At 50.7% G+C, this 21,582-nt stretch overlaps 1 protein-coding gene across 1 annotated transcript in view; it reads left to right on the plus strand.

Moving 5' to 3' along the window:
* The window catches only part of GPC4 (glypican 4), a 127,153-nt gene extending 105,971 nt beyond the window's left edge, over positions 1-21,182 (plus strand). The window contains exons 5-9 of the mRNA XM_068169568.1: positions 11,782-11,912; positions 12,108-12,254; positions 12,703-12,839; positions 18,332-18,507; positions 20,447-21,182. Coding sequence (XP_068025669.1) covers positions 11,782-11,912; positions 12,108-12,254; positions 12,703-12,839; positions 18,332-18,507; positions 20,447-20,691 — 836 coding nt within the window. The 3' untranslated portion in view covers positions 20,692-21,182. The remainder of the gene's footprint in view (positions 1-11,781; positions 11,913-12,107; positions 12,255-12,702; positions 12,840-18,331; positions 18,508-20,446) is intronic.
* The last annotated feature ends 400 nt before the right edge of the window (positions 21,183-21,582 follow it).

Here is a 21,582-nt window from a genome sequence, read left to right on the forward strand (position 1 = left end):
GAATGGCTGCTGTGAGCGGCCCTGCTGATCTGTGGCAGGTTCTTTAGGTGTCTGGGGGCATCTTTTCCTCCCACACCTTTGTGTGCAGCACACCTTGGTGCTCTTCACCTGAGATTCTAAATAAATCATAGAATGCCTTAAGTAGGAAGGGACCTTAGAGGTCATAGAATCACAGAGTTGTCAGGGTTGGAAGGGACTTCAAGGCTCAGCCAGTTCCAACCCCACTGCCATGGGCAGGGACACCTCACACTACAGCAGGTTGCTCACAGCCACATCCAGTCCAGCTTTAAAAATCTCCAGGGCCAGGCTGGATGGGGCTGTCAGATCATCTATTCCAACCCCACTGCCCTGGACAGGGTCACCTCTCAAATAGACTTGGCTGCTCAAGACCTCATCCAACCTGGCCTTGAACACCTCCAGGGATGGGGCATCCACAACCACTCCAGGCAACCTATTCCAGAGTCTTACCACCTTCCTACCGAAGAACCTCTTCCTAAGATCCAGTCTAACACTGCTTTCTCTCAGCTCAAAACCATTCCCCCTTGTCCTGTCTCTAGACACCCTTATGAAAAGTCACAGTATCACAGAATTGTCAGGGTTGGAAGGGACCTCAAGGCTCAGCCAGTTCCAACCCCCCTGCCATGGCCAGGGACACCTCACACTACAGCAGGTTGCTTACAGCCACATCCAGCCTGGCTGCAAAAACCTCCAGGCAGGAGGCTTCCACCACCTCCCTGGGCAACCTGTGCCAGTCTCTCACCACCCTATGGTGAAGAACTTCTTCCTAACGTCCAATCTGAATCTCCCTTCCTGTAGCTTGGGTCCATTCCCTCTAGTCCTATCACTCCCCAACACTCTATAAGTCCCTCCAGCTTTCCTATACCCCCCTTCAGGTATTGAAAAGCAGATATAAGGTATCCCCAAGAGTCTGCTCCAGGCTGAACACCTCCAGCTTCCTCAGCCTGTCCTCACAGCAAGAGGTGCTGCACCCCTTGGATCATCCTTGCAGTACTCCTCTGGGCTCACTCCAACAGTTTCACATCCTCCTTATGCTGGGGACACCAGAACTGGATGCAATGTTGGAGGTGGGGTCTCACCAGTGCAGAGTGAGACTTGTGTTGCTGCACCAAGCTTTAGGAGGATGGAGCTGCCATGTGTGTGTAGGCTTGGAGTGTCCCTTCCTGCTGAGCCCAGCATATGCGCAAACCATTCTTTCCATGCTGCTCCTTCTACATCACTGTCACCATACAGCTATCCTTCCACAGCTAATTTTCTTTCTCAGCAGCCTGGGAGTCTTTAGGGAAAGCTGTGGGTCTGTATTTTGCATTTAAGAAGTGGAATGGGATGTGTGCCTGACTCTGTCTTCAAACAGCTCATTTGGCACTTGGCCACCACCCTTTGGGAATGTTGAGCAGCCTTAACATGCCACTGGGCGAGTTCTTCTGCCATCTTCTTCCTCCTCTTTCCTGCCTTCTGTAGGGCCATATCTCAAATACTGGGGTCAGTTTTGGGCCCCTCAATCTAAGAAGGATGTTGAGGTGCTAGAGTGTGACCAGAGAAGGGCAGCAAAGCTGGGGAAGGGTCTGGAGAACAGGGCTGGGGAGGAGCAACTGAGGGAGCTGAGGGTGTTTAGTGTGGAAAAGAGGAGGCTGAGGGGAGACCTCATTGCTCTTTATAGCTCCCCAAAAGGAGGTTAAAATTAGGTAGGGGTTGGTCTCTTCTCCCTGGTATAGGTGATAGAATGAGAGGAAATGGCCTCAAGTTGAACCAGGAGAGGATTGGGTTGGATATTAGGAAAAAGAGTGGGATCAGGGAGTGGCACAGGCTGCCCAGGGAGGTGGTGGAGTCCCCATCCCCGATGTGTCCAAGAGGGGTTTAGTGTGGAGAAGAGGAGGCTGAGGGGAGACCTCATTGCTGTCTACAGCTCCCTGAAAAGAGGATGCACTGAGGTGGGGGTTGGGCTCTGCTCCCTGGTGTCAAGGGATAGGATGAAAGGCAATGGCCTCAAATTGCACCAGGGGAGGCTTAGGTTGGATATCTGTAAAAATGCCTTTCCTGAAAGGGTGGCCAGACATGGGAACAGGCTGCCCAGGGAGGTGGTGGAGTCCCCAGCCCTGGAGGTGTTCAAGAAATGTGTGGCCATGGCACTTTGGGACAGTTTTGTGGCCAGGGTGTTGGGTTGACAGTTGGACTTGATGATATTAGAGGTTTTTTCCAACTGAACCAAATCTGTGAATCTCTTCTATAAACCTGCTACATGAAATTTAGGCTGAGATGTGAAGTTCTGCCCTGGGTCAAGGCTCTGCAGATTTTGCAGTAGATTATGTGAAGAGTTTTCCTTTGCACTCAAAGCTTTGCACCCAGGAGCTTTGATTTATCTGTGAACCAGCATCCATGGTGAGCAGTGGCTTCATTCCATGTAATATGTCATAAAGTGCACTCAGGGGAGACCTTACTGCTCTCTACAACTCCGTGAAGGGAGGTTGTAGCCAGGTGGGGGTTGGTCTCTTCTCCCTGGCATCCAGTGCCAGAACAAGAGGACACAGTCTCAAGCTGGAGGTGAGGAGAAAGTTCATCCCAGAAAGAGGAATTGGCCATTGGGATGTGCTGCCCAGGGAGGTGGTGGAGTCCCCATCCCTGGGGGTGTTCCAAAAAGGCTTGGATGTGGCACTTGGAGCCATGGTTTAGTTGTCAGGAGGTGTTAGGCATTATGTATTAGGCTGGATTTGATGATCTCTGAGGTCTTTTCCAAGCTGGTTGATTCTGTGTGGAGCATCTGCCACTGCTGACGGGGCTGTGGTGCTCTTCCCATCCCACTCACGAAGGGGAAAAAAGCCCAAACCATTAGAAAGAAAATTCACTTCAAAAAACAAAAAAAAAAGAAATAAGGAGAGGGGGAAATTGCTGCTTAATTGTCATGTCAGGCTAGACTGAAATCTTTGAACTTGTGCTCCCCTGCTTTGTCTGCTGCCTTTGCACTTTGCTGCCCATGCCAACTAGATGTGTGCAGGGTTATTATTTTCAGAAGGCTTTCTTAATTGTTTTGAGGGTTTTTTTTCCCCCCCCTCCTTTTTGGCCTGTGCATTCCATAAAGGGAGTTAAATGTGACACTGAATTCTGTTTCCAAGTCAGTTCTCTGCGAGGCTGACACCACCCTCCACCCCCCCACCCCCCCGAGCCTCCTTCCTCTCAGCCATCTTTCTCATGAGAATATTAAGTATTTCAGCTACAATTGTTGCTGAAATAGCTCAAAGCCAGGAGACTTGCAAACATCTAGTCCAAGTAAGAAAAGAGGAATCCCATGAAAGGGAAGGGCATAATGCCAGAAAACAGACAAAAGCACAAGCAGCTAATTGCTGTAGGTGGTATGCAGCTAAAAACCAACCTCGGGGCGAGGGGGGGAAGCCAGAGAGCCCCTCTTGCACCAGGCTGAGCAGGGGCTGGCTGCAGACAATGATTAAGATTATTAAGCAAGGCAAAAAAAAACCAATTAAAATAAAAGTAGATGCAGTTCCAAAGCTTTCCCCTTGCAGTGCTTCCTCCCCCAGGGGGCTTCTTGCCCATTACTTGCTTCGTCACTTCAGCGTGGCATTAAGCGTCGCTACATTGGTTCTTGTGCCCTGGGTTGGTTCTTGCAGTGGAGTATGGAGGCTGAAGTTTAATGAGTTTGTGAGTTTAATAATGGAGCAGGTGCTGGCTGTGCTCTGGATTTTGGGTTCTATCTCAGTTTGCCACTTGAGGCAAAGTCAGCTAAGTAGATTTGGTATTTGGGGCAGGGCATGTGTCATAAATAGCCTCTGTGTGTGTGTGTGTGTGTGTGTGTGTGTGTGTGGCTAGAGGTTCAAATATGTAAGTAAAAAAGGAAGAAAGAAATGCCCAAATCACTCCACAACAGCAACAGAATCCCACCTGCACGTGTGCCTGATGCTCTCTTGCACCACGGGTTTAAGTACTGAGTTCTGGCACTGATTGCTTATTACCTGTCAGCAGCAGAGTTTGGACCAAGTCAGAGTTAAAGTGGAGAATGCTGCAAGGGTGTATGAAGTTGGAGGGGGGGTGTGTGTATAAAGTATTCATGCCCATGTGTGGTGGGGCTACATGGGAGTCACTTAGGTAAAGCTTTTCCCAACTGGGGTGTCAAATTTGCAAGGTGGTTTTTCTTTTGAGCCCAGAAGACTTTACACTTTCTTTGCTGCTGCATTGAAAGTTGCAGTGGCTCCAATAATGCCCTGACTGGGGCTCTTTCCTCCCATTTAACCACCTTACCTTTTCACTTTGACCACTTTGAATTTTCTTTATGTCTTGATTTAACTCTTCTTTTGCCCTCACACCAATTAGAGAGGGCTACACTTTGCTTCAAACAAGCTGCTGAGGGAAGGGGGAGGAAAGCTGGAGCTTTTCCTGAATGAACAATGTTAATCTCCACTGCCTTTTCATGTTTTGTTTGGGGGTGGGGGTTCCCCCCCCCCCCCTTTCTTATTTTTAACTCCCACAAAGGTTTTACTCTGCTCAAAGATGTAAAATTCAGGGCTCCATATACAGATCTAGAGCAAAGGATTATTTTTTTTTCCCCCCCTCCCTTCCCCTTTAAGAAAAATGAAATGCATTGGGGAAAAAAAAATGGTTGTTAATGAATGGTCAAGGTCTTCCCCCTCCTCCCCTCCCCCCTTTTAAATCAGATCTTGGGGTTAAGACTGCAAACTGCCTTTTGTTCTTCAAGTCAGACAGTGAGGCTGAAGATGTGGGTTTCTGATTATTGGTGGCACAATGCAGAAGAATTGCTTTCCTTCATGAGAGCGAGGTGCTTTGTCGCCAAGGATTGTCTCAATGCCACTAGCAAGGACAAATGTATGCAGGAGGAAAAGGGTCTTTAAGGGATGGCACTATATGGCGTGGATCGGGGAGTTCTCCCCCCCTCCTTCCCTCCCCCCATCCCAAATCCACTTCTTTCTCCACATCCCAGGGAGGAGAGACAGTCTTTTGTCATGCTGTTTGTAAGAATAGATGGCCAGGGTGCATTTTTCACTCTGCCAGACTTCTGTTGTTGTTGGTTGTTGTTGTTTGGGGAAGGAGATCTGAGCCACCTCAGCGTGCCTTGTAAATAGCAATTATTTTGCAGCAGAGTTGGAGCACAGTGATGGATGTTTGCCATCAGCTCCCCTCTGCCAGTGATGGAAAATCTTTTTTTGGGAGCTAAGTTGCACCTCAGCTTGGTTTCTGGTGTTAGTGCAGCATGCCTCCCCCCTTGAACCCTAGCCAACCCTTCGGAATGTCAAACATGGCTGCTGGAGGGAATCGCTGCTTGCCACCACTGCTGCTGGGCACCCCAGCCAGCTCCTGCTGGGAGGTAGAAGCTTGCAGGTTGCCCCCCAGAATCAGAACTGTGGGTGAGGTGGAGTCCTCCCAATCCTCTCACCCCTTTCCCCCCACTCAATTCATAATGAATCATAGAATCACAGAACGGCTTGGGTTGGAAAGGGCCTTGGAGAACATTGGAATGGGCTGCCCAGGGAAGTGATGGAGTCATCATCCCTGGAGGTGTTCAAGAGGGGACTGGACGTGGCACTCAGTGCCATGGTTTAGTCATGAGGTCTGTGGTGACAGGTTGGGCTTGATGATCTTAGAGGTCTCTTCCAACCTTGGTGATACTGTGGTACTGTGATCATCCAGTTCCAACCCCCCTGCCATGTGCAGGGACACCTCCCACCAACCTGGCCTTGAACACCTGCAGGGAGGGGACATCCACAACCTCCCTGGGCAACCTGTTCCAGTGTCTCACCAACCTCACTCTAAAGAATTTCTTCCTCATCTCCAGCCTCAATCTCCCCTCTCCCAGCTCAGCTCCCTTGCCCTCGGTCCTGTCGCTGCAAGCCCTCCTCAGAAGCCCTTGTGAAAACGAGGACTCGACTTCATTTATTGCTCCTATCAGTATCAAGCCCGGCTGCTGAAGAGCTCCAGCTGCATATCTGCTGCAAGGGGCAATTATTACTTCCCTTATCTTTTTTTGCTGGGCAGCTCTGGCAGCTCTGCTGGAGGCCGCGCTGCATTTTCTCGGCGGGGCAGTCAAAAGCAGGGGCCGCATTCCTGGGCTGTGATACAGGGAACGCCATGGCACCCCCGCTAACAAAGGGCCCAATTCGCTCTACATTCCCATGGTCTTGTGGATGGCCTGCGAGGCTCCCAAGTTTACAAAGACGCCAAACAGCCAGAAGAATTGGGGGTTTATGTTTCCTTTTCAGCCCTTCACAAACACTGTATTGATCTGCGGCCTTCCCCTGGCCGCTCGCAGAGTGAAGGAGTTGCAGAGTGGAAGGGAATTTTACTCCTTTTGAAAGGGGAAAAAAAACTACCAACCACCACCAAAGCAACCAACCCACCCAACCCCTCTGCATTTGGTGTGGTTTATTATCTGTCTCTTCCTCATATTATTTTTGTTTGGGGGGGGGGTGGTGGGGGAGTGTGAGAAAGGGTTTCTGAGCTGTCTCTGCACCCTGGGTTTTTCAGTGGAAGCCAAGCGGCTTCCTGCAAGCGGCGCTGGGGATGTGCTTTATGCTCCTGAACCTTCCCCACCCATCCCCCCCCCCAAATGAAAAAAAAAAAGCTTTGACAATGATGAACATGTTTAAGTTGTGCTCCACTTGTTTACAAAAGTCTCCATTTGGTAGCACATCAAAAGCATTTTTCCTCCCCCTCTGGCACAATGGTATATTCATGCTCGCAGTCATTACTCAGAGATTTGAAGCATCACTTTATTGGAGCCCACCACAATACAGTCTAAGACTCTTTGTTTCATTTGTTATTACCTTCTTTCTTTGTTTTTTTCTTTCCCCTTCTCTCTCTCTTTTTTTTCTTTTTTTTTTGGACCTGTTTGGAGTCCCTGATGGCTAAATTCCAGCCGTGCCCTGCACCAGTTCCATCCCTGCTGCTGCAGGCGGTGGGGCTTCAGCTCCTCCCGGGGTTCGTTCCCTCAGCGCTGGCGCCTGTGGCTGAGCTGCAGGAGTCCTGGCTGAGGTGGCTTTTAGGATGGGTTGATGGGCTAGGAGACCTTTAAGTTACACTCAGAAAGTCTTCCAGCTATTGAGTTGGCTTTAAAAAATAGATTTACAGGCTAGGAAGGCATCTGCAGTTCATGTAGGGGTTTTGGTGTTGGATGCTGTTGTTGTTGTTGTTATTATTATTATTATTATAGTATTACTACTACTATTACTGTTGTTATACTTCATTATTATCATTATATTCACAATACCACTACTACTATTATTACTGTTACTACTATTACTGTTGGAATAGAATAGAATAGAATAGAATAGAATAGAATAGAATAGAATAGAATAGAATAGAATAGAATAGAATAGAATAGAACAGAACAGGTTGGAAGAGACCCTCAAGATCATCATGTCCAACCCATCAACCAATCCAACACCACCTAATCAACTAACCCATGGCACCAAGCACCCCATCAAGTCTCCTCCTGAACACTTCCAATGATGGTGACTCCACCACCTCCCTGGGCAGCCCATTCCTGTGGGCAATCACTCTCTCTGTGTAGAACTTCCTCCTAACTTCCAGCCTAAACCTCCCCTGGCACAGCCTGAGACTGTGTCCTCGTGTTCTGGTGCTGGATGCCTGGGAGAAGAGACCAACCTCTGCCTGTCTACAGCCTCCCTTCAGGGAGTTGTAGAAAGCAATAAGGTCACCCCTGAGTCTCCTCTTCTCCAGGCTAAGCAGCCCCAGCTCCCTCAGTCTCTCCTCACAGGGCTGTGTTCCAAGCCCCTCACCAACTTTGTTGCCCTTCTCTGGACATGCTCCAGCAAGTCAACCTCCTTCCTAATCTGAGGGGCCCAGAAATGGACACAGGACTCAAGGTGTGGCCTAACCAGGGCAGTGTACAGGGGCAGAATGACCTCCCTGCTTTTGCTGGCCACACTGTTCCTGATGCAGGCCAGGATGCCATTGGCCTTCTTGGCTGCCTGGGCACACTGCAGGCTCATGTTCAGCCTACCATCAACCAGTACCCCCAGGTCCCTCTCTACCTGGCCACTCTCCAGCCACTCTGACCCCAGCCTGTAGCACTGCCTGGGGTTGTTGTGGCCAATGTGCAGAACCTGGCACTTGGATGTGTTCAATCTCCTGCCCTTGGCCTCTGCCCATCTGTCCAGCCTGTCCAGGTCCCTCTGCAGAGCCTCTCTACCCTCCAGCAGATCAACTCCTGCCCCCAGCTTGGTGTCGACAGCAAATTTACTGATGATGGACTCAATGCCCTCATCCAGATCACCAATAAAGATGTTAAAGAGCATGGGGCCCAGCACTGATCCTTGGGGCACTATGCTTCATTATCATTATATTCACAGCACTACTACTACTATTAATACTGTTACTACTATTACTGTTGTTATACTTCATTATTATCATTATATTCACAATACTTCTACTATTGTTACTGTTACTACTATTATTATTACCATACTTCATTATTATCATTATATTCACAATATTACTACTACTATGATTGCTGTTACTTCTGTTACTATTGTTACCCTTCATTATTATTATCATTACATTCACACATCATAGAATGGGCTGGACTGGAAGGGACCTCCAAAACTCATCCAGTCCAACCCCCTCTGCAGTCAGCAGGGGCATCCTCAACTAGATCAGGTTGATTCAGTCTCAGGTTCAATGTCTCCAGGAAGGGGCCTCTACCACCTCCCTTGGCAACCTGATCTTAATCATGTATTTGCCACCAGTTTGTGGGGATTTGAGTGTAGCTCAACATGGCTCAGGCCCTAAGGCAGAGCTATAGCTAAATGGTTCAGTATGTGGAATATCTTCATAGGGCTTTAAAAGGTAGCTGGAGCCCACAGAATCGTAGTGGGGGTTGGAAGGGATCTCTGGACATCATCCACTCCAATTCCCCTGCCAGAGCAGTCACCCAGGGCAGATCATGCAGGAATGCATCCAGGTGGGGCTTGAAAGTCACCAAAGATGGAGACTCCACAATCTGTCTGGGCAGCCTGCTCAAGGGCTCCAACAGCCTCACAGGACAGAAGTGTTTCCTCATATTGAGTTGGAACCTCCTGTGTTCCAGTCTGTACCTGTTGTTCCTTGCCCTATCACTGGGCTCCACTAAAAATTGCCATTTCACTTTTTAGAATAGAATAGAGTAGAGTAGAGTAGAGTAGAGTAGAGTAGAGTAGAGTAGAGTAGGTTGGAAGAGACCTTCACGATCATCGTGTGCAACCTATCATCCAACACCACCTAATCAACTAACCCATGGCACCAAGCACCCTGTCAAGTCTTCTCCTGAACACCTCCAGTGATGGTGACTCCACCACCTCCCCAGGCAGCCCATTCCAATGGGCAATCACTCTCTCTGTGTAGAACTTCCTCCTAACTTCCAGCCTAAACCTCCCCTGGTGCAGCTTGAGACTGTGTCCTCTTGTTCTGGTGCTGTTTGCCTGATCTGGGGAGCCCAGCACTGGACACAGTAACTCCAGATGTGGCCTCACTAGGGCAGAGTAGGGGGGAAGGAGAACTTCCCTTGACCCAGGCCACACTCTTCTTAATGCAGCACAGAGGTTTTCTGCTTGTTAGAAGTACCTTCTGCACTTAGGGGGAGGAGGGATGTCATGAGAAACACTTTTCAAGGGAAATTAATGGGCTGACTGTGAAACACCCTTTTCTCCTTCATGGAAGGGAATAGGCCTAGCCTTGGGGAGCAAGGGTGGAGCTCCTCAGGAGAAGGGTTTCCATGAGGCCAGAGGGGCTGTGGTCCTCATGTCTCACATCATGCAGGCTAGGAAAAACTGAACAATTAAATGCAACTGGGAAATGATGAGTTTATGGAAGAGAATAATGAAATGGGTTGGGTTGGAAGGGATCTTAAAGATCATCCAGTTCCACCCCTTCTGCCATGGGCAGGGACACCTTCCACTAGACCAGGTTGCTCAAGGCTCCTTCTAACCTGCCTTTGAACATTTCCAGGTTTGGAGCCTCAGCAACCTTTTCCAGTGCCTCACCACCCTCCTGGTGAATAATTTCTTCCTAATGTCTCATCTAAACTGAGTTTCTTCCAGCTTGAAGCCATTCCCCCATGTCCTGTCACTACAAGCCTTGGTAAAAAGTCCCACTCCTCCTCTCCTGAAGTGATGCAGGAGGGGTGACCAGCAAAGAGAGTGCTCTGGGATCGAGGGACCACTGTGAAAACCAACATTCAGTAAAGGTTGAGACGAGTGCTTTGCACCAGGCATGTACCTGGAGGCACCCTCTAAGAGGGGGGAACCAGAGGGAGGGCTTTATTGCAGTGCCAGCAATAATTGCCCAGAAGAAGCAGTGGATGTTGAGTAGCTGCTGTGTTTAAGGATGTATGTGATGAGGACGTGCGTGTTGGCACAGGAGGAGGTGGCCCAGTCTTGGCTGAGGGACTTTTCCATCCCCTTGCCTAGAGATGTGCCAACCCTATCATCAGGGCAGGGCAATTACCCTGGTCTCACACATTGTCTCTCATGCTGACTGTCCATCTGGTGCCAGGAGGTGCAGGCCCTTGGCCTCCCCAGGCACGGCAAAGCCTGTAGCTATCCGTGAGGGAGAGATGGTGGAAATGAGGATCTTGGGCCCTTTCACCCTGCTGCCTTGCATTCCAGATCAGGATGAGGAAGCTGGTGGCTTTGAAAGGCTGAGAGCCCCGGGGCTGTTTAGTCTGGAGAAGAGAAGACTGAGAGGGGATCTGATCAACGTTTATAAATATCTGAGGGGGGTTGTGAAGAAGAAAAGTCCAAGCTGTCTTTGGTGGTGCCCTGCCTTAGGACACAGGACAACAGGCACAAAGTGGAACACAGCAAGTTCCACCTTAACATGAGGAAAAAACCTCTTTGCTGTGGGGGTGCTGGGTGCCTGGAGCAGGCTGCCCAGAGAGGTTGTGGAGTCTCCTTCTCTGGAGCCTTTCAAAACCTGCCTGCACACATTCCTGGGTGACCTGCTCTGGCAGGGAGGTTGGACTCGGTCATCTCTGGAGATCCCTTCCAACCCCTAACATTCTGTGATTGATTCTATGAAAGCAGTCTTGAAAAACAAATGACACAAGGCAGCCTGCACCAAAGGAGCATGGAGAGGAGGGTGTTAGTAATGCTTGTTCTGATGGGAGGAGGTGATTACAGGCTGCCTCTTGGCAGGCTGCAATGATTCGCCCTCGATTAACGTAGCTTTTGAAGTACGTGACCCTGTGGCTTGGTGCTGGCAGTATTCAAGTGCCTGGTGAAGCTGTAGGCTCTGGGAACAGAGACAAAATGTTGGCTGGTCAGAGGTGAAGTCATGGTGGTTAATGTCACAGAACAGCTTGCGTTGGGAGGGACCTTTCATTCGTAGATGCATTCATAGAATGGGTTGGGTTGGAAAGGACCTGGAAGATCATCCACTTCCTACCCCCCTGCCATGGGCAGGAACACCTCCCACCAGCCCAGCTTGCTCAAGGCCTCATCCAACCTGGTCTTGAACACCTCCAGGGAGGGGGCATCCACCACCTCCCTGGGCAGCCTGTTCCAGTGTCTCACCACCCTCACTGGAAAGAATTTCTTCCTCATCTCCAGTCTCAATCTCCCCTCTTCCAGCTCAAAACCATTGCTCCTCATTCTGTCACTACAAGCCCTTGTAAGAAGTCCCTCCCCAGCTCTCCTGTAGTCCCCTTCAGGTACTGGAGTCCATGGGCTTGGGGCCATCCTTGTTACCTGTTCTCCTCGAAGCTTCTCCACTAAAAGCCTTTGTTCCTTCCCCTCTTTGTGTTAGATTCGATGCTGCTGGTAGCAGAGAGGTTGGAGGGCCCCTTCAACATCGAGTCAGTCATGGACCCTATTGATGTGAAGATTTCAGATGCAATCATGAACATGCAGGAGAACAGCATGCAGGTGTCTCAGAAGGTAAAAGGGCCAAGAGGGCACTTGGGCTTTATCCAGTGTGTTTTATTTCCCTATCCTTCTCAGGGCTTTTTCTTTAATGCCCTTTCAAGTGGATGTAAAACAGATATCCCTTTGGGCAGGGGCCGGCCTGGAGCTTGTTGAAAGGAGGTTCTTGTGACCTCCCATTTCATAACCCCCCTTCCTTCCCTTGCTTAGGTGTTCCAGGGATGTGGCCAGCCAAAGACCCTTGCCCAGGGCCGCACCGCGCGCTCCATCCCCGAAAGCAGTTTCACCGCTCGTTTCAGACCCTACCACCCAGAGGAGAGGCCAACCACAGCTGCAGGCACCAGCTTGGACCGACTGGTGAGTGCCATGGGGGTGCTTCACAGCCCTGTACCACGGCATCTCGTTTTCCACTTGTCACTTGCTGGCTCTCTTAAGATCCTTTGGCTGCCTCGGGCTGTCCGAGGGCTGTCATCTGCCCGTGGCTCCGGACGGGAATTACCTCAATGCTCGTATGTCAGAAGAATGCCTGCTTTAAAGGCTTGCCTGATGACTAAGCTGTGCTTGAGGAGAGCTGTTTAATTTTGTATTAAAAAAAGCCAATCAACCATCAAAAACACAGCCTGAAGAGCTGGCCCTGTACACGTCTGTTGTGATAAAAAATACCTTATTTAATGAGCAGTTAGTACTCTGGATTATGTCCTCTGGGTTTTCTTCTGTTTTGCTTTCGGTTGGTGGTTTGTGTGTGGGGTGGGGGGAGGTTTTTTGGGGGGGGTTATTTTATTTTTTTGTTTTAAACTTTTAATAGGTTACTGATGTGAAAGAGAAGCTCAAACAAGCCAAAAAATTCTGGTCATCTCTCCCTGGCAACATTTGCAACGACGAAAAGATGTCCGTGGGCAGCGTCAACGAGAACGAGTGCTGGAACGGCAGTGCCAAGAGCAGGTTTGGCCATGCTGCTGCCCCTGCTTCACTCTTCCTCTTGCCCCTCTGCCTTTTCCTGGGGGAAGGGTCTGGAGGAAAGGGCTGGGGAGGAGGAGAGGGAGCTGGGGTTGTTTAGCCTGGAGAAGAGGAGGCTGAGGCGAGATCTCTCTATAGCTCCCGGAAAGGAGGCTGGAGCCAGGTGGGTGTGGGTTTCTTCTCCCAGGTAGGTCATTCTGCCCTGTGCTCAGCACTGCTTAGGCCACACCTTGAGTCCTGTGTCCAGTTCTGGGCCCCTCAATTTAGGAAAGATGTTGACCTGCTGGAAGGTGTCCAGAGAAGAGCAGCAAGGCTGAGGAGGGGTCTGGAGCACAGCCCTGTGAGGAGAGGCTGAGGGAGCTGGGGTTGCTTAGCCTGGAGAAGAGGAGGCTCAGGGGAGACCTTCTCTGAAGGGAGGTTGTAGCCAGGTGGGGGTTGGTCTCTTCTCTCAGGCACCCAGCAGCAGAACAAGAGGACACAGTCTGAAGCTGTGCCAGGGGAGGTTTAGGCTGAAACTTCTTCTGGGAAGAAGTTCTTCCCAGAAAGAGACATTGGCCACTGGAATGTGCTGCCCAGGGAGGTGGTGGAGTCACCATCCCTGGAGATGTTTAGGAAGAGCCTGGATGAGGCACTTGGTGCCATGGTTTAGTTGATCAGATGGTGCTGGGTGATAGGTTGGACTCGATGATCTCGAAGGTCTTTTCCAACCTGGTTAAATCTATTCTATTCTATTCTAACAAGTGACAGGACAAGGGAAAATGGCCTGAAGTTGTGCCAGGGGAGGTTTAGGTTGGAGATTAGGAAAAATGTCTTTGCTGCAAGAGTGGTCAGGGATTGGAACAGGCTGCCCATGGAGGTGGTGGGGTCACCATCTTTGGAGGTGTTCTAGAAAGGTTTGGGCATGGCACTTCAGGCTGTGGTTTAATGATTGTGGTGGTGTTAGGTGGATGGTTGGACTTGATCTTGGAGATCTTTTACAACCAAAACAATTCTATGAATCTATGCCAGCCCCTCTCCCCAAGCCCTCTTCTCCTACAGGAGTGACCTCCAGCTCTCCTAAAACAGGCAGCTGCCGTTCTCCCTTTTTGCAGTCACAGGGAGAGCTGGAACAGAACACTGAAGGGTTTTGCAAGCTCTGCATGGTGGTTTGTTTTAAAGGAGAGAACTGAGTCTAGATACCCAGACAGTACATCTCACTCTGGAGACTCTCTTACTGGTTGCTCATGGGTTTGTAGAGGTGATTTGCACAAAGTCCTGTGCCACAGCCACAGAGCAGCTGAATGCTCTCCCAGCACTGCTGCCCCAGTGCCCCCAGCTGGGCTTCCTACCAGGAGCTATTGCTGGGTTCCTTGGTGAGGAAGTGCAGGGGAGAGAGAGGCTGGTGAAAGGTCCTCTCCTCCACTGCAGAGGTCAGTGGCACAAAGGAGCCAGTAGTTTTCCTGCACTCTTGTGATGGAAAAAACAGTTACCAAACCTTTTTGGTTTGATCCTTTTGTTTTCTTGCAAGGAAGAAATTACCAAGAGATGAATAAGCCAGAAGTTTTCTGTCATATGGTTTATGTAACTGCTTTTGACTTCTTATTTTGGAAACCAGAGTTTCTTGTTTTGCTGTTTGCTTACTGAGGAACCAATAGGTTCCATCAAACAAACAAACTAATAGTTGTCCAAGGGTTTTTTTTCCAGCAGCTTGTCTGCATAACAGCAGGGTTTGCCCTTGGTGGTTTGGGGACACCAGACTGAGCCCTTTCCACAGTCACTTTTGCCCTGGGTTGTGTGTGCCTGGAGCTGCCTCACCTGGCCATGGTGGTGGTTGGGATCTCTGCAGCAAGAAATGTCCCTGCCCTCCTGGGGTCTTGTTTATCAGCAGCCTGGACAGGGCTTTGCACAGCAGGTGTCCCCAGGGCCAGCACCAGTAAGGGAGGGAGATGGAGACCTTAGAGCACTGGGCAAGGCAGAGGAAGGGCTGAACATCCTCTGTGGGTTGTGCAAGATGTTTTGCTTTGCTGCTCCTATTTCCTCTCTGGCTCAGCCTAAAATTCCAGTAGTTCTCCACACTTTGGTCTCTCCCTGATGTCTTTGAAACTTACAACACTGGTCACAAATAATAACCAAATAATCATCATCATCATCCTAATCCCTCCCTCTACAGGACAGGGAGGGATCATGGCCTTCTTCAGAGGGCCAGTGGCAGCCTGGCCTGCATCAGGAACAGTGTGGCCAGCAGGAGCAGGGAAGTCATTGTGCCCTGTGCTCAGCACTGGTTAGGCCACACCTTGAGTCCTGTGTCCAGTTCTGGGCTCCTCAGGTTAAGAAGGACATTGAGACACTTGAAGGTGTCCAGAGAAGGGCAACGAGGCTGGGGAGAGGCCTTGAGCACAGCCCTGTGAGGAGAGGCTGAGGGAGCTGGGGTTGCTTAGCCTGGAGAAGAGGAGGCTCAGGGGTGACCTCATTGCCCTCTTACAACTACCTTAAAGGTGGTTGTAGCCAGGAAGGGGTTGATGTCTTCTCCCAGGCAAGCAGCACCAGAACAAGAGGACACAGTCTCAAGCTGTGCCAGGGGAAATTTAGTCTGGAGGTGAGGAGAAAGTTCTTCCCAGAAAGAGTAATTGGCCATTGGAATGTGCTGCCCAGGGAGGTGGTGGAGTCATCATCCCTGGAGGTGTTCAAGAGGGGATTGGACGTGGCACTTGGTGCCATGGTCTAGTCATGAGGTCTGTGTTGACAGGTTGGACTCGATGATCCTCAAGGTCTCTTCCAACCTTGGTGATACTGTGATACTGTGACCCATGCTTAGGCTGGTGGAACGGGGGACTTCTCCTCCACTCCCCAGGGTGACATTTTAAACTCTACAGGGCAAAGCCTGAACAATCATAAAGACTTGGACACAAGTCTGATGAGGAACAGCTAAGGGAACTGGGGTTGTTGAGTCTTCAGAAGAGGAGGCTGAGGGGAGACCTCATCACCCTCTGTGACTGCCTCAAAGGAGGATGGAGCCAGGTGGGGTTGATCTCGTCTCACATGCAACACGTGCCAGTTGGCACTGCTGAAGAAGTAGGCTCAGGTTGTGCCAGAGGAGGATTAGGTTGGATATTAGGAAAATTTCTTTACTGAAAGAGTGGTCAGGGACTCTCCCAGGGGTGTGTGGAGTCACCATCCCTGGAGGTATATACAAACTGTGTGGATGTGGTGCTGAGGGACATGGGTCAGTGGCAGTGGCTTAGCAGCGGTGGTGGATTGTGAGCTCTGGCTGAACTTGGGCTTGATGATCTCAAAGGCCTCTTCCAACCTCAACAGTTCTGTGTTCAGATGTGTGGCTGTATCTGACTGCCTGGCCTCCTTTTCTCTCTCTGGTGATGCTGATGTTGGCACCACAGCTCAGAGCAGTGATGTTTCCAGCTGTTACACAGTGATTTTTCTTGCAAGTCAGCTAATCAGAGGAGGGAAAACAGCATCATTCCTTGCTCTGAAAGGTAGACTCCAAACACCTGTGACAGGAGATGTTTCAGTGTGTTTTGTTGCTCAGCCTCTCTATGCACAAGTGCTGGGAGCTGAGGGCACAAACCTGCTGGGGCTGGGGAGCTGTGCTGGTCTGCACTCCATGTGTGGTGTTATGTGAGATCCTCTGCAGCTACACAGATGTTTCTCCTGTTGGGGTTGTGAGGGAATCATAGAACTGGTTTTCTTGGAAAAGATCTTTAAGATCACCCAGTCCAATTGTTCTCTAACTCTGCCAAGTCTGCTGCTAAGCCAGCACCACATCTCTGCTTCTTTGAAACACCTCCAGGGATGGAGATTCAACCACCTCCCAGGGCAGCCTGTCCCAGGCTTTGAGAACCTTTCAGGGAAGAATTGTCTCCTAACATCCAACCTAAACCTCCCCTGGTGCAACTTGAGGCCATTTCCTCTCATCCTATCTATCACTTGTTACTAGGGAGAAGAGGCCAACACCCACCTGGCTCCAAACTCCTTTCAGGTATCTGTAGAGAGCCAGGAAGTCTCCCCTTAGCCTCCAGGCTGAACACCCCCAGCTCCCTCAGCTGCTCCTCCCCAGCCCATTTCTCCAGACCCTTCCCCAGCTTCATTGCCCTTCTCTGGATCTGCTCCAGCTCCTCCATGTCCTTCTTATAGTGAGGGCCCCAAAACTTAACCCAGGATTGAAATTGTGGCTTTGAGGTGTGGACAATCACTGTCCCGATCCTGCTGGCCACACCATTGCTGATCCAGGCTAGGCTGCTGGTGGCCTTCTGGGCCACCAGGGCTCATGTTCAACTGGCTGTTGACCAACACCCCCAGATCTTTCTCTGATGGACAGTTTCCAGCCACTCTGCCCCAAGCCTGTAGCATTCATGGGGTTGTTGTGACCCATGTGTAGGACCCAGAACTTGGCCTTGTTGAATCTCATACGACTGACCTCTGCCCACTGATGGAGCCTGGCCAGGTCCCTCTGCAGAGCCTTCCTACCTACCCTCCAGCAGACCAGCACTCCCTCCCATCTCAGTGTCATGTACAACTCATGTCTCCATGGTCAGAAGGACACATTTAATACCTCAGCTTGGTAGTTAAGCTGCATTATGCAAAGCCAGAATGACACTCCTGCCTCCAACAGTCACCCCCAGGTTGCCCTGGGATAAGCCTGGCCTCAAAGGTTGTTTTCCCACAAGTGTCATCTCCCTGGGCATGAGGCACCTCAGCAGGTTGGTGTGCTCTGTTGCCTGCAGTGAGCTGATTGATGCTGTTGTAAGCCATCATTATTGTTAGAGAGCCCCAGACCTTCTCTTTTCAGGCTGGGAAGAGACTTGCCTTGTGGTACAGGCTGGAGGAGCACAGTCTTTAATCACTGAATCATAGGATTGTCAGGGTTGGAAGGGACCTGAAGGCTCAGCCAGTCCCAACCCCCCTGCCATGGGCAGGGACACCTCACACTACAGCAGGTTGCTCACAGCCACATCCAGCCTGGCTGCAAACACCTCCAGGCAGGAGGCTTCCACCACCTCCCTGGGCAGCCTGTGCCAGGCTCTCACCACCCTCATGGGGAACAACTTCTTCCTAACATCCAATCTCAATCTACCCATTTCTAGTTTTGCTCCATTCCCCCCAGTCCTATCACTCCCTGACACCCTCCAAAGTCCCTCCCCAGCTTTCCTGGAGCCCCCTTCAGATACTGGAAGGCCACAATTAGGTCTCCTCAGAGCCTTCTCTTCTCCAGACTGCACAACCCCAACTCCCTTGGTCTGTCCTCATAGGAGAGGTGCTCCAGGTGTTTAATTCCACATGCTGCTCAGCTTGCAGGGAGGGCAGATGGGTTGAGCAGCTGGAGGAGGGGTCTGTGAGGGTCAGCAGGTGGAGGGGATGGCACTGGGCTCAGGGAATCCCCCAGGCTGGCCCCGGGGCGGGGCGGCATTGCCGGATGGCCGCGGTGTCAGCCTGGGGTGCGGGACCCTGCAGCGGTGGTACCAGCAGGAACGGTTCCTTTCCAGGTACGACTTTGCAGTGACTGGCAATGGCTTAGCAAACCAAGTGAATAACCCAGAGGTAGAGGTCGACATCACCAAGCCAGACATGGTGATCCGCCGGCAAATCATGGCCCTGCGGGTGATGACCAACAAGCTGAAGAACGCCTACAGCGGGAACGACGTCGACTTCATTGACATAAGTATGCCTGCTCCTCCCCTTGGCCTTCTGCTGCTGCTTCCCCCTCCCTTTGAACTGCATCTCCTGCTCACCCAGGGCTCCTGCAGAAGCTGCAGCATGTTTGGGAAGAGGGTGGGAGCTGGTGTCCCCAACAGGCCGTGCAGGGAAGGTTGCTCCCATGGAATGGTTTGGCTTGGAAGAGGCTTTTAAATGTCACCTTCTCCAGCCCCACCCCTGCAGCCAGCAGGGTCACCTTGAACTTGGATCAGGTTGCCCAGAGCCCTGTCCGAGCGGACCCAGAGTGTATCCAGAGATGGGGCTTCTGCCAGCACCCTGGGCAATCTTTGCCAGTGTCTCACCATCCTCAGTGTAAACCATGCCCGCCTTCTCTCCAGTCTGAATCTCCCTCTTCTAGTTTCAAACCATCACCCCTTGCCCTGTCACAACAGGCCCTGCTCAGAAATCTGTCCCCAGCTTTCTTAGAAACCCCCTTCAGGTACTGGAAGGCAGCTTTAAGATCTCCCTGGAGCCTCCTCCAATTTGAATAACCCCAACTCTCTCAGCCTGTCCCCACAGGAGGTGTGCCCCAGCCCTCTGATCATCATGGTCTTGTTCCAAAAAGCTCTTTCTTACGCTGGGGACTCAAGAGCTGGACACAGCACTCCGGTGGGGTGGAGCAAAGGGGTGCAATCACCTCCCTCAGCCTGCTGACCAAGTCTGTTTTGATCTACTCCATCTGACTTCTGGGCTGAGCACACACATTACCAGCTCATGTCTAGTTGTCCCTCCACCAGTATGGGTGTGATGAATAACTCCTGGAAGTCTCATTAGCCAGGGATCTCATGTTTACATCTCATAAATGATCCCAGGGAGGCTATGGCTGCTCCCTTCCTGGAGGTGTTCAAGGCCAAGTTGGATGAGGTCTTGAGCAACCTGGGCTGGTGGGACCATGGCAGAGGGGTTGTAACTTAGATGATCTTTAAGTTCAGAGATCTTTAAAAGGAGGCTCCTGGGAGACCTTAGAGGTAACTTCCAGTACCTGAAGGGCCTACAGGATTGCTGGGAAGGGACTTCTTGTGACATGATGAGGGAGAATGGCTTTGATCTGGAAGAGGAGAGATTGGGACTGAAGATTGGGAAGAAATTCTTTCCGTTGAGGGTGGTGAGACACTGGAACAGGTTGCCCAGGAAGTTTGTAGGTGCCCCCTCCCAGGTGGTGTTCAAGGCCAGGCTGGATGAGGCCTTGAGCAACCTGATCTAGTGGGAGGTGTCCCTGCCCATGGCAGGGGAGTTGGAAGATCTCTTCCAACCCAACCCATTCTATGGATGCATCTATGAGTCAAAGGTCCCTTCCAACCCAACCCATTCTATGGATGCATCCATGAGGGAAAGGTCCCTTCCAACCCAACCCATTCTATGGATGCATCCATGAGTGAAAGTTCCCTTCCAATCCAGCCCATTCTATGGATGTATCTATGAGTGAAAGTTCCCTTCCAATCCAACCCATTCTATGGATGAATCTATGAGTGAAAGGTCCCTTCCAATCCAACCCATTCTATGGATGAATCTATGAGTGAAAGGTCCCTTCCAACCCAACCCAACCCAACCCAACCCTACCCAACCCAACCCAACCCATTTTATGGATGTATCCATGAGTGAAAGTTCCCTTCCAACCCAACCCATTCTATGGATGTATCCATGAGAGAAAGGTCCCTTCCAACCCAACCCATTCTATGGATGTATCCATGAGAGAAAGGTCCCTTCCAACCCAACCCATTCTATGGATGCATCTATGAGTGAAAGTTCCCTTCCAGCCCAACCCATTCTATGGATGTATCCATGAGTGTAAGGTCCCTTCCAACCCAATCCGTTCCCTGCCTAACATCACCCAAGCCCCACCCTTGCTTTCCACCCCCCTTGGCCACAGCAAAGAGTCCACCAGGTGTGTTTGTGCCCCACAGGTGAGGAGAGCAGCGGGGAGGAGAGCGGCAGCGGCTGCGAGCTGCAGCAGTGCTCCCCGGAGTTCGAGTTCAACGCCACCGAGGTCAGCGGCGGCTCCAGCAAGAGCGACAAATCCGCCAACACCTCCTCCTCCTCTTCCTCCTCTTCCTCCTCCTCCTCCTCCACCGCCCCCAGCAGCTCCTCGCCCGCCCCAGCCTTGCTCCTCAGCCTTCTCTTCGTGGCCCTGCAGAGACTATGGAGCTAATCGTGCAGCCCAGGCGCAAGGGGGGGGGAAAGGAAGAGAGAGAAAACAAAGCAACACAAAACAAAGCAGCAACGGCGACAAAGACTTTTTATTCTTCGAAGTTAGAAGGCAACCTGCTTTCACTTTTCTACCACCTAGGGACTTTGCTCTTTTTTTTGTTTGTTTGTTTGTTTTGGGGGTTTTTTTGGGGGTGTTTTTTTTTAAGTTAATGGACAACAGTGTACAGTTTTTACTATGTTGCCACCGGGGTTGAAAAAAAATACTGAGTTATTATTTTGGGGGGGGTTTTGCTGGGGGTTGTGGGGGTTGCTTTGTGTTTTGGTTGGGGGTTTTTTTTGTTGTTTGGTTATTTGTTTGGTTTTTTTTTTTTGTGTCCCCTTGCTATTCTGGGAATAACAGGAATGAGGACTGCCACCTCACCCCAAGTCTGTCCCGTTCACCAAGAGCCCGTGGTAGAGGTGTGGAGATCAAAATGTATATACAAGCCTGTAGTTAGCTCTGCTTTTGTTGTCTTTAATCACTTTTGGTTTGGGTTGTTGGGTTCCCCCCCTCCCTTTTTCCTTCTTTTTCTTTGGTTTTGTTTTTCTTTGGACCATTTTCCCCACACCAAACCTCAACCAACAACCCCAGGGGCTTCTCTTGCCCTGTGTCAAGGAAGCGTCCCTGAGATGAGAACTTATCTGTACAGAAGCAGGTGGTGGTTTCTTATTTATCATCTTACCTTCTGGGGAGTAAAAACAATGGTTTGCCCAACGAGCAGAGAACATCCCTTTCACGTAGGGAACTTCCCATTTACCCACATTTTATGTTCAGTTGCCTTACCTGGAAAGAAGTGGAAGAGTCCTTTGCCTTTGTCACGTGGGAACACAGAAGGCGAAGGCCGAGCCGAGC

Source organism: Melanerpes formicivorus, unplaced genomic scaffold, assembly GCF_026170545.1.
Source record: "Melanerpes formicivorus ecotype bairdi unplaced genomic scaffold, bMelFor1.0.p_v2 SCAF_197, whole genome shotgun sequence".
Taxonomy (NCBI): Eukaryota; Metazoa; Chordata; class Aves; order Piciformes; family Picidae; genus Melanerpes; species Melanerpes formicivorus.